Here is a 12,501-nt window from a genome sequence, read left to right on the forward strand (position 1 = left end):
CCAATCAAATCTATCAATATATTTGAACGATGTATCGATAGAAATCACATTTACTTTTATGTTCTTCAAATCTATCAATACATCAAGTGATGTATCGATACATATTTTTCAAAGTGCCCTCCGTGTATTCTTCCTTCCTTCAATGTACCGAATCATGGAGCCCATGTATCAATACTTCTTGTCCAAAATGCATTTCTTCAGCACTTAGAGCTTTCTTAGCTCAAATTTCAAACTCTCATTTCCTTCCAACTTACCTCCTAATCTGAATTCATCAGAATTCACCCAATGATCAACACAGATAGTCATCATATAGCTCAAATTCTCAATTATGCACTATGTCTCATAGTATATCAATCAAAAATAACATAATTTATTTAGACATCACATTCATCTAGGTGCCAAACAAGGCATCATATCATTCATTTACCAATCATATGCACAACATCATTTTGAGCTTTCACGTGCTCATACATCACATAATCATTCTCTATGGATATAGGCATATCTTTAATCTTATTAACACATAAACTTATTAATATATATATATATATATATACACACGTCATCCTCTTAAAGTTCAACTTAACCCGTGTATAGACTTCACCGACATACATATTTATCATTAAAAGAGGGAGGTGTTATAGATTTAGTTGTAGAGAGGATTCTTTCCCATAAAATAATTCTTCCTTGTTTTATTTCTCCATTTGGCAGTCAAGCATCGTATTAGATCTTTAATGTGATACGGTAATTAATTTTTTTTTCCTTTGAAAACATAATTCCCAGAATGCTAGCATTCTATCATGCCCTAAGTCTTTTCATTTTAGTAATTAAATTTTAACACGTGGTGGGTGTTTTTGCAGTCAAAACAAGCGCCAACCACATATCTGAAGGGACAATGCCATTTTCAAATTAGGGAAAGTTCTGTTTAGAGCAAACTCCCACAAATTATTTAGGAATTTGTGGATTTTAGCCATTTGAGAAATTTCTTGTTATAAGTATTTGATCACTTCTACTTTTGGAAATTAGTGTGTCCTATTAAGTAGAAAATGATCTTCAAATTGTTCACGCAAAACATCAGGAACATGCTGTCACATGTATACTTTGACCACATTGAGGAGAAAAGAAACTTGTTTACCTCTTGTTTTCTGAATCCATTGACATTAAAGGACCAACAGTTTTTGGGCCAGCCAATTACGTAAAGAATTGCTATGAATGATCCAAACATCACAAAATGGCAGCTCGCTACAGGGGAAGGGCTTTTCCTGGTATACATGGGATTAGACCTATGTTAAATAAGCTTAATCCGACCACCTCGTTTAGCAGTTTGTTAATCTAAAATCTATTGCATGTAAATGAACAAGTCAATGACGCGTTATTATTTTTTTTATTTATTTTTCTTCGTCAAGTCGTCATACGTTTAGAAAAAAAGGTAATTATCAAATTCTTTTCCCAAAACTGAAACCACCATATAAAAAAATTACTTGCAAACAGTAATCAATTAAACGATTTGTAATTACAATTAGGAACAGAAAATTTTTCTTCCTTTAGTACCCAAACATCAACCACACCTCTTTGTTTAGCATCTATATAAAGAGGCCGAAGCTAACACTAATACTACACAAATGCAAACCCCAAAAAAACCCTTAAACTTGCTTTGATAATCATCCGTTTTGGTGTCTAAAAGCTTTGGTAAGCCATCAATGGCACCTTCTCAAATTTTCATAGCAATTTTCCTAGCTTCCTTTTTTCTTGTTCCGGCTGTTTTGGGCTATGGGACGAATGCTGTGAGGTCATGGTGCAGCAAGACTCCCAACCCACAGCCATGCGAGTATTTTTTGAGCAATGATCCAAAAAACACCCCAATCAAAGATGAGCCTGATTTTCTCAAAATCTCCATGCAACTCGCTCTAGAGCGTGCCGAACGTGCGCAAAGTCACACTTACTTGTTGGGCCCAAAATGCCGAAACAAGAGAGAAAAGGCTGCATGGGCCGACTGCCTTAATCTCTATGAGCTAACCATCCTCCGCCTCAACAAAACTGTTGATTCGAGCACCAAGCTCAACAAGGATGATGCTCAAACATGGCTCAGCACGGCTTTAACCAACCTCGAAACATGCCGGACGGGGTTCATCGAACTCGGGGTCCCGGATTATATTCTACCCATGATGTCAAATAACGTGTCCAATTTAATCAGTAACACTCTGGCTCTCAACAAGGCACCTTACAAGGAACCTAGCTACAAAGATGGGTTCCCAACATGGGTGAAGCCCGGTGACCGGAAGCTATTGCAGTCTTCATCGCCGGCTTCTAGGGCGAACATCGTGGTAGCACAAGATGGTTCAGGGAATTATAAGACAATAAAAGACGCGATATCCGCTGCTTCAAAGCGGTCGGGAAGTGGAAGGTACGTGATATACGTGAAGGCAGGTACGTACAAGGAAAATGTTGAGATACGCAGCAAGCTGAAAAATATCATGCTGGTGGGCGATGGTATAGGGAAGACCATTATCACCGGGAGCAAAAGCGTTGGACAAGGGTCGACGACTTTCAATTCAGCTACTGTTGGTGAGTAAGAAATTTGGTTTTGCATAATTTTGCTTTAGATTAGAGAGATCATTTTGGTGGGTAAGAAATTTGGTTTTGCATAATTTTGCTTGAGGTTAGAGAGATCATTTCTTACAGGTGGCGGAGGAGTTTTACTTTGGCAGAAAGCAGCCTAGGGAGCGGGTCATGCTAAGTACATAGAATGGTACTAACTACTAACCCATTTTATAACTCCAAAATTAACACAAATTAAAAGTCTTCATAGCTACAAGGAGATCACTGATCAGGAGCAACAAGGCAGGACCAAATTGTCACGCGCCAAACTTTAGACTTGAACTCCTGTGCCGTGACACTATTCACCTTGCTTGAATTTATAACTTCCTCTATCTTTAAATGTTTATTTTTTATTATTATTTTCATAACAAGTAAAATAATTTTTTATTATAATATATTTTATATCAAAATTTAAATTTTTTAATTTAGATATTAATAGTTTTTAATACGAAAAAATAAAAAATATGAAAAATAAATTCATAATATAAAAAATTAAGCATATTAAGTGTTTAAAAAAAATATTCATTTTAAGACATTTCAAAAATATACAAAGCGTAACACAAACTACCAGCTACCTTATACTTAAGATTATGCAAGAAGGTATATAATTCTTTTTATATCACTTGATAAATTGGACGTAGAAGGTGAAGAACAATTGACTAAAAAAAATCAAATCACATCGCCATAAATTGTCATTTATTCTCAAATTCAATATTTTGGTTTTTTGATATAAAGTGTGCTAGGTTGTACCTTGACTACAAGAGGTTTTTATTTTTCTCTTTTAATAAGAAGAAACTTTACATGTAATCCTAGCCACAAAATTTCAATTGTAATACTCTAATTAATTGCAAGAAACAAACTTGCTAGCTGCTATTGCCCTTTACCATTCATTAAATGATGCTTCTTAATTAGTATTTAGACCTTGGACACCACAATAAATAAAACAGGAGAAAAGAGATTAAGAAAGGAAACAGTATCCAAGGACCTAGGCTAGTTGACTTACTGGGTTAAAACAGAAGTTATGTCGTGTCCTTCTTTTAGTGGTCAGACAAAAGACCGTGAAGGAGACATGACGTGAAATTTTTACTTGCTACAACGTCATTTAGAAAGAGACAGAGTCAAGAAACTCAAAAGCCTGTCACGTCTACAGAAGTTGGGATGTTCCTCTCTCTCCCTGGCTCCCAGCTGGGTTGGCAAATGGCCCCTTCGAATCCAAACCGTTGCCCGGCAGGCTAGAAAAAGTTGTCTGGTTTTTATTGTCCTTAATAACGTCACGTACTCTCAATTATTTGCCTTTGCTAATACTTTTAAAAGGAAACCAGTTCTATCTTTGCCATGAGATCATTTGAATTTTAGAGGTGGGAAAAGCTTGGATTTGGGTGTACAGGCACCCAATCCTGGGTTTGACTAGAGAGATTCATGGAAGCTACATATTTAGCCGCTTAGTCAAGGACAGTTTGAATGATCAGTTTGGTTGATGTGATTGGATCATTAAGTTCCTTGACCTTCTTATTCTTCCTGATGCCCTTTGGTCAAGTTCTAGATAGAAACTGAAAGAATGGATTGATTAAGAGATTGTTTAATCCTTTTGTAATGTGGAATTTTTTTCAGCTGCTGTTGGAGATGGGTTCATTGCTCGTGACATTACAATCAGAAACACCGCAGGTCCACAGAATCATCAGGCGGTTTCTCTTCGTTCGGGCTCTGATCTCTCGGTGTTCTATAGATGCAGCTTTGAAGGCTACCAAGACACTCTCTACGTCCATTCCGAGAGGCAATTTTACAGAGAATGTGACATCTACGGAACCGTTGATGTCATATTCGGCAATGCTGCGGTTGTCTTGCAAAACTGTAACATATATGCTCGCAGACCCCCTAACAAGACCAACACCGTCACTGCCCAGAGCAGGACTGACCCTAACCAAAACACCGGAATTATAATCCACAACTCTAGAGTTACAGCCGCTTCCGACTTGAAGCCGGTACAAAGCTCGGTTAAAACATACCTAGGGAGGCCATGGAAACAATATTCGAGGACGGTTTTCATGAAAACGTTCCTTGATAGCTTGATTAACCCGGCTGGTTGGATGGAGTGGGATGGTAATTTTGCACTCAATACATTGTATTACGCAGAGTATATGAACACTGGCACTGGTTCATCCACATCTAACAGAGTCAAGTGGCGCGGCTACCATGTTCTCACTAGCGCAAGCGAGGCATCGAAGTTCACCGTCAGCAATTTCCTTGCCGGAAATTCTTGGCTGCCTGCCACTGGTGTGCCTTTCACCTCTGGCCTTTAATTTCTTGCATTTGTATATGTATGATTTCGAATTAATTCAAGTAATTTAATATCTCCCTGTGGTACCACCAATGCTTCTATGTACACACAAAGTTGTTTGTGTAATTTTAGTAAGAGTAATAAAGATGAATATCATTCTTTTCTGTTCGTACTGTACGGATATGTTCTTGATCTTCTCTCTTGTTTTGGATCATGAGGTTTTTTTTGATAAATAGACAGCCAATTCACACTTATTTAAAGGGTCAAAGTCATGCCTTAAGTAGTTAGTTAAGGTATCAACATCACCAATAATCAAAATATTTTTCTTGTCAAGCACTTCACCAAATCTAAAAAGCATAAGATGTACTTTTCACAATGTCAATATCCAACACTTTGTAGCAAACATCTGACTGGTTAAGCTTTCCTTCGCATCTGTCTCTTTGGTCATTTAATTTCTCATTATATATCCTCGAAAAAGACAACATAATTCGTTTTCAGCTGAAGGAAAGAACATGGTAGTTCACATCGCTTCACACCAAACCCCTTACTCTCTTCCCCTTTGGAAAAACAGAGAAGGCATTTCTTCTAGGACCTGATCTTTTTCTAGTTGGACTTAAGAATAAGAAGTCTATGGAAATTTGGGCACTTATTCAATCCTAGTCCTAGTATCAAACTTCAAATTTGGGCACTTATTCGAGGACCCTGTCTGTTGGCTACGCCGTCTGCTGCCTCATCGACTCCGGGTTCTTAATCAGGTCCAAACCAATATTTTTCCACCCACACCACAAAAGAAGGCTTCGTTTAATATACTTCTAGGGCCTCTCAAGGTTCTTCAGGAAATAGAGTAATGGCGAAAAAACATCCTTTAAAAATAAAAAGCATGTAGTTAAATATAAAAATGCAGTACGCTAGGCACTAAGCATGCTGACATGATAGTATATATGTCTACTTTTATGGGTAGAACCTCATCCTTACTCTATCTATCGAATCGAAAACGTTGATATGAAAGCCATTTCAGAAATACTATTCTTTGAGTCAATAATAACCACAATATTCTTTGGAAAAAGAAGGGTTCTTGAAGGATTATTATATGATCAACTTTGCTTACTATAATAGAGTTTATAATGGTAAGTAAAGGTGATGGATTTTATGACAGCAGCACTATTGAAAGTTGATGGAGATTAGGTCTCTATTTTATACCAGAAGATAACATTGCCTCCTTTTGTAGAAAAGAACATAACGTTTTAAAATTGACAAAAAGCAGGTGACAAAGTTGCCACCGTAATATGAAAAAACCAACACTAATTAGGTTCTCAAATCATGAAAAAAGAAAACCACATCTCTTTCCCAATGTGAACTTTCGAGCAGGGTTGCTTATAATCTGTCATTTTGATTCTGGAAAAAGAAAAAGGTCACTGTTAATATTTCTACAATTATGATGATGGAGAGGGAATGTGGGGGAAGGAAGTATATAAACTAGGAAAAGGGTTTTACCCATTGCTTTTCTGCAAAATGAGAGAAGAACAATGAGAACGGCTAGACCTGCTAATACACCGACGATTATGGCAACTGTTTTTCCAATATCATCTTCGTGGGAGGAATCTACACAAAACAGAAAAGCAAAAGTTATGAGAATTAGTCATATACTTGCATATATAACTTTGCATAAATTGACCTGGCAATGCGATAAGCAAGGCTGCCACTAGTTAATAAAACTGTTTATTTTTCCTCTGATCCTTCAAATTTTTTAAAATTTTCAACTTGTCGAAGTACTTTAGCTAGAGAAATTATTATGTTTTATGAAAGAAGACAGGAAAATTTTAGTAGAATCTTTCCACTATTTATCAGAATGATTATCCCAATATTCCACTGCTTTTTTTGTCAGCCAATAATGCAACTTTCAAGGCAACTCATATGGTTCTTATTCGAATGAAAGTGGGAGTTGATGGCTTCTCGGAATGTGGAATTGACCTTGTGGTGCACAGATTAATGGAATAATACCTTTTTCCATCCATCAATGGGAATTTAACTAACTGCGTGATTAGTACAGCAGAATAAAAAAATTACTACTTAGATAGATACTAGTAATAGAAAAAGAGAAAAGATGAGATCTGGAATGGAGGCATGACAGAAACAATGCAGCAGCCTAAAAAGAAAGCAACTAAAGTGCTGAGCCCCTTAATGCTTTACTTTATAAAAAGATTACTTGTTGACCCTTATGGCCTTTGTTTCTGAAAAAAATTTGAGTGGCCTCCCTCTCCCTCTCTGGAGAGAACTAAAGTGAGTCTATATCGTTTAACCATGTTTCTTTTTGGACTAACAATTTGGAACAATTAAGCTTACAATGACCTTATTACATACAGAAATGGCAACACAAAAGTTGGTGCAAGATATCACAACTTAATGACATTTGTTCCAGTTGTTCTGATAGTAAAAATTATTGAGTATTGTGAGTAAGGATATGAATTGCACCTGGAGAGAATTCACCATAGTAGCCAGATGCCCAGTAACGAGCATAACACTGCCCTAAGAAGACATCAGCTGCTGCAGCTGATCCACATACACTCTTCAATTTCCCCACAGCATCCCCAAGGCAAGAAGAGCAATCACTCGAGCTCAAGTCCCCCAAACACTGAGCAAACCCTTCAACCAAACCTGATGAACTGACTTTGAAACCAATAGCCGCCTGCAAGTCAGCTAGAACATCGTCTCTACGCCTAAAGAACTCAACATCGTTATTAACACTTTTACTGCATTTCTTGAACCTGAGACCCGTATCAGGCGTCCCCAAGAAATTAGCATGCTCATATCTTAAATAGCAGCCTTCTAGTTGTAAAGAAGCCCCATAAGAGTACGGACAAACCAAGCCTATCTGGTTAACAACACTTTCCATGCATCTCGAGCAGTCAGCTGTCTGCAAATCACCCCTGCACTGGTACAAGCCGTATAGAGTGCTTTCGGGCGGCGTTGAACTTTCATTTCCAATAGCATACGTATTATAAGAGACTTGAGAGGACGAGCTAACAACTGATGCTAGAAAAGAGTTGAGGTTACCTTCGAATGGGGAGTTTGGTGCGTACTTTTCCTGAGAGCATCCAGCATAGATGAAGATATGAGCTTTCACAAGATGACCAAAGTAACTGAGAGAGAAGAAAAGAAAGCAGAGTGTAGAGAGACCCGGTGCTTGGATAGTTTTGTGAGTGGAGTATGATTGAAGGCTCCCCAGCATTTTTTTCCCTTGTTTTTTCCTTCAATTTGGCTTTGCTTGCTTTTGTTTTTGTTTTGTGCTCTGTTTTGGTGGTGGAGAAGTGAGTTAGCGATTGCTTTTTTGGTCATTCTTTGAGATCTCATGTTCCACCTTTCCTATCAAACAAAGGGCCCATTCGGTCTTCATGGGTCCACTCAAAATTTCTACTTTATCTTCAGTTAATTGTTGAATAAAGTCGAGCATATCCCGTTACTTTTATTTCTGGGCAAGACCTCACCATTCCATTGCATCATTTGAACTCCTGCCAAGGTTGTTGGTTCGTTTAATAATTCTAGATCTTTTCAACACGGCTTTTGCATCCTTCCAACCCATCAAAAGTAAAAACTAGGCCAGTTTATGATTTGATGCCAGTAGGCAAGGGAGCAGATTGCTCTCACAGCAGAAAATCAGGTCAGATCCTATGGTCCGTTTCACTTTTAATAAAGGAGAGAAAGAAATCCTGAATGACCTAAACTAAAGCAAAACAGAACCAGAGAAGTGAATGTTAGAATACTCGATGAATATTTTGCAATAGACTGCCCAACACATCGGACAAATTTCTAGTATTACGGATGGACTTAGAGGTTAACATTTGAGAAACCAATCTGACGTTGTGTCACTATCTGGTGCTGGCGAAAGACGAGCAACCTAATGCGTTAAGTTTATGTGTTCCGCCTGATCAACAACAGCCCAGTCTTGCATATGGTCTTCGCAATGCAAGGCTGCACCCGAACGACCCCACTCAATTATAAGGCCTTCTTGTTGCTTATTTAGGACACAGAGGCTCACTATGTTTCAAAAGAGTGAGAGTTGGGCTTAGTCAAGTTGGGCTATCATTTACTAGTAAAAGCCTGTGCCTCAGCTCCTGGCCTCAGTCAGGCCGGATTCATCTGGATCATATACCCCAATTGATTAGGTCCAGCTTTGTTGGAGATTTGTGTCATGTGACCATGATTGAGAATAAACGTGTTAGTGGTGAGCAATGTATGAAGGAATATTCTTCAAAAAGTAAAATCCTCACGGTTTAACCAAAAGCATCACGTCTCGATGATATCTGATGGCAGGTAACGTTCTTTATGAATCTAAAGTTTTAGCATATATGATTGCAAGTAGCGTCTGGTTTTCCCTTCGTTTTCCTACCAAAAGAAGAAGCAGCGTCTAGATTCTGCCTTCCTTTTGCTTTAATTTACAACTCCATGAGGATTCTTATTTATTAGTACTACTTACCTAGAACATGGCAGTAAATACCTTCACCGCAAGCAAGACACTAACTATAGAAATTATTGAAGGCAAACAGGTAATCACAAGCGAGCACTCAGCCTCACCGAAATAATGCAATTTTAGTGGAAAAATATTATTGTATCTTAACCACACTCTAGGTATTTTGTTAGGAACAAAAATATTTGGTCTCAGTTAAGTCCGTTCCATAATTTTACGTCATTTCTTATATTAACTTCACTTTTACAATTAAATTTTTTATTTCTATTATTAGAGTTTAAAAATTAAAATTTTTAGTTGGTAATACAAGATTAAATATATGACCTAAAATTATAAAAAGATCATCAAGTAAAACGGAAAATTTTTATTCTTGCCTTATACATATACTTTCCAACAAGGGTTACGGGTAAAAAATTCTAAGCTCCACCCAATTTTTTAATCTTTTTACTCATCTTAATTATTAGAATATAGATCTACACACTTAAGCCAAGATCTATCTTTGGATAATATATAAAATATTATCATTTCATTTACCTTTGAATAAATACGTTAAGCATTATAGTTAAATAATTAACTAATACCTTCTCACAAATGATTCTTTGTTAGAATATTTGTAATTGGTATGATAAATGAGAAGTTAGGGACGGTTTCCCTTTTCTGCTTTCTTTAACTTTTTCTTGATAAGAATTTGATGCAGTTCTCTACCAATCAAGCCACCCAAAACCGAGACCCACTTCTTTCATAGTTCAATCTCTACTTTATAGTAAGCTAATCATTCATAAAGCCAACTAGTACAAATAATTTAGTGATCAATCACAGTCGGATTTTCACTTTCTTTTTCTAAGCGTACTGGCCCGCAAGAAAATGAACAAGAGCTGGAACAGTGCAAAGGTTCAGGTTTATTGGCCAAGTGCCTACGTTACTTCCTTTTCTCGTATGGCCAACTTGTTCAGTTTTGGTTGGAAACTTCAATGCAACAGGTCGTCTTAATTTTATGAGCACAGGTTATTAAGATATACATCCTTTTTTTGCTTTTATTCCCCGAAGAAGACATCCATCTTTCACGAAATAGACAAATCCCAACTGAGCATGAGATAAATCATCTAATATTTCTGACTTTTTTTTATCTTTCTTACTTTTATAAAAATTAAACTTAAAATTTTGATTTTATTAACACTAATACACCGGATTTAATTAGAATTCTGCAATTAATCTTTTTTAATAAGAATAGTATTAGAATAATAATTTGAAAACAAAAATTTTGATTTTGATATATTTTGGTATGTAAATATTTAATACTGAAAATCATGAAAAATAAATATATATTATAAAAAAATAAAAATATTATGTATTTAAACAAAAAAAAAGTTATACAATACTTTGCTTATAGAGTTTTCAAACTCCACCAGAAAGATTAAAAATTGTCATATATTTCATTAAGATATATTTAACAAATTTGATGTAGAATAATAGATTAAAAGAAATTTGGAACTGTGGCCAACGCAACCCGACTTTGATACGCAAACATCAAATCTAGGAAAATTTCCATCCAATCTTCTCCTTGGACCTGGTAGTCTATCCGATCAACGTTCACACATGATTTTGAAATTTTCAAGTTCCTGTTGTTGCCAGTGATGGACAGATACCCAATAGCTGTTTTGGCTTAAACAAGACTCAAACATCAAAAAGTAATCCCTCATCCTATATCCTCGATTCCACATTATCCTTAATCAATGGCTTTCTCCACGCTTCAATAGTTTCAATTGAATGTTAGATTGAAAATTATCATGTCAAGGTTTTATGGCATCGCCAGAACAAATACTTTGCAACTCTTAGACCAAAATAAAAGGTAGATCCCCTGTCTGCAACGTGACACCCGAAATGAGAATTGAATCACGTATGCACATGGTGTGGATCGACTAGTGCTTAATAATGGACCACATGGTCCAGGGGCCGGGGGGGGGGGGGGGGCCCGTGGGGAGCTTTATGTGGCAACTAACACAGGCCATTTTAAACCAGCGAAAGATCCATTTTTATACACATCGAAGTTGCGGTGGAATTCCCCTGCATTACTCCTTCATGTGATTTCCACTATAAGATTCGCCACTCCCACCTTCAAGATGCTGTGACAGGGACATTTATGGTGACAAACACTGTGCCGGCCCTATTTTTCTTTTCTTTTTTTTTTTAAATTATATATAGGAGTAAATTTAAAGGTTCTTTTTATTGTCAGTTTTTAGTCAATATCTGAAATTAATCTTTCAAATTTAAATTGATGAAAGAAAATCTGAAATTTCTAATCTTGCAAAACTCAGGCACCTTATACATTACCTAATTTCTACACTTAATACGGTCTTGTCCTCCCGATATGAGAAATCTTCTCTCAACTATACTGAGATTCTCTCTTCGGTAGTATAATTATGTTGGGAAGATTTGGTCATTAATTACAAAACAAATACAGAAGACACCCCGACAACATTAGAATATTGCATCCTTTAATATTTTTATACCAACCATTGTGTACTTTGTCCACTTGTCCTGTTGTACTACACCATTTCTTTTGTAACAAAAAATTTTTTTTTTTAAATGACATAAATTTTCTATTCCATTGTACTATATTGCTTTAATCAATTAACGTTCTTATCATTTATTAAACTAGTCTTTAAATTTTTTTTAGTTCCATAAGTTTTTTAAATTAATATAAATATAACTTCCTTTAAATTATATACATATTATCTTTTTTTACTCATTTGATGAATGACTTGATTAGTTAATGTAGTTACCTGATAGAATCAAAATCCAAAATGATGTCACTCGGTGTTGAAATCATAAAAAAAATATTAATTTTTATTCCTCTTTTTATCCTCTTTTATTAAATTGGAGTAATTTTTTAAAATTTCATTTTTTTTTTCAAATCTAAAAAATCTTAGATTTTCAAATTTTTTAGATTTGAAAAAAAAAATAAGACATTTTCAAAAAAAAATTACCCTAAAAAAAAGAAAAAAATGAATTAAAAAATGAATTTTTTTGTTTTGTGATTTTGGCATCAATCAAGAATCAACGTTTTTAAATTCTAATTCTATCACATAATCACATCACTAAACTACATTATCAACGTTTTTAAATTCTGATTCTATCACATAATCACATCATTAAACTA

At 35.8% G+C, this 12,501-nt stretch overlaps 2 protein-coding genes across 2 annotated transcripts; one reads left to right on the top strand and one right to left on the bottom strand.

Moving 5' to 3' along the window:
- LOC18614330 (pectinesterase 2) lies at positions 1,586-5,040 on the top strand. The gene is made up of 2 exons (XM_007052044.2): positions 1,586-2,565; positions 4,210-5,040. Exons 1-2 carry the CDS (start codon positions 1,701-1,703, stop codon positions 4,896-4,898), a joined length of 1,554 nt encoding a protein of 517 aa, XP_007052106.2. The 5' UTR covers positions 1,586-1,700; the 3' UTR covers positions 4,899-5,040.
- LOC18614331 (cysteine-rich repeat secretory protein 15) lies at positions 6,039-8,200 on the bottom strand. The gene is made up of 3 exons (XM_007052046.2): positions 7,349-8,200; positions 6,371-6,478; positions 6,039-6,271 (listed from the first exon to the last, which is right to left on the bottom strand). Exons 1-3 carry the CDS (start codon positions 8,103-8,105, stop codon positions 6,261-6,263), a joined length of 876 nt encoding a protein of 291 aa, XP_007052108.1. The 5' UTR covers positions 8,106-8,200; the 3' UTR covers positions 6,039-6,260.

Source organism: Theobroma cacao, chromosome 1 (assembly GCF_000208745.1).
Source record: "Theobroma cacao cultivar B97-61/B2 chromosome 1, Criollo_cocoa_genome_V2, whole genome shotgun sequence".
NCBI lineage: Eukaryota > Viridiplantae > Streptophyta > Magnoliopsida > Malvales > Malvaceae > Theobroma > Theobroma cacao.

What these genes read in the sequence shown, in the direction of transcription:
- LOC18614330 (XM_007052044.2), top strand. Translation starts at nt 1,701, where the DNA reads ATGGCACCTTCTCAAATTTTCATAGCAATTTTCCTAGCTTCCTTTTTT. An exon ending in TTTCAATTCAGCTACTGTTG is followed by an intron (nt 2,566 to 4,209) that starts GTGAGTAAGAAA and finishes AATTTTTTTCAG; the next exon opens with CTGCTGTTGGAGATGGGTTC.
- LOC18614331 (XM_007052046.2), bottom strand. Translation starts at nt 8,105, where the DNA reads ATGCTGGGGAGCCTTCAATCATACTCCACTCACAAAACTATCCAAGCA. An exon ending in CTATGGTGAATTCTCTCCAG is followed by an intron (nt 6,479 to 7,348) that starts GTGCAATTCATA and finishes TGTTTTGTGTAG; the next exon opens with ATTCCTCCCACGAAGATGAT.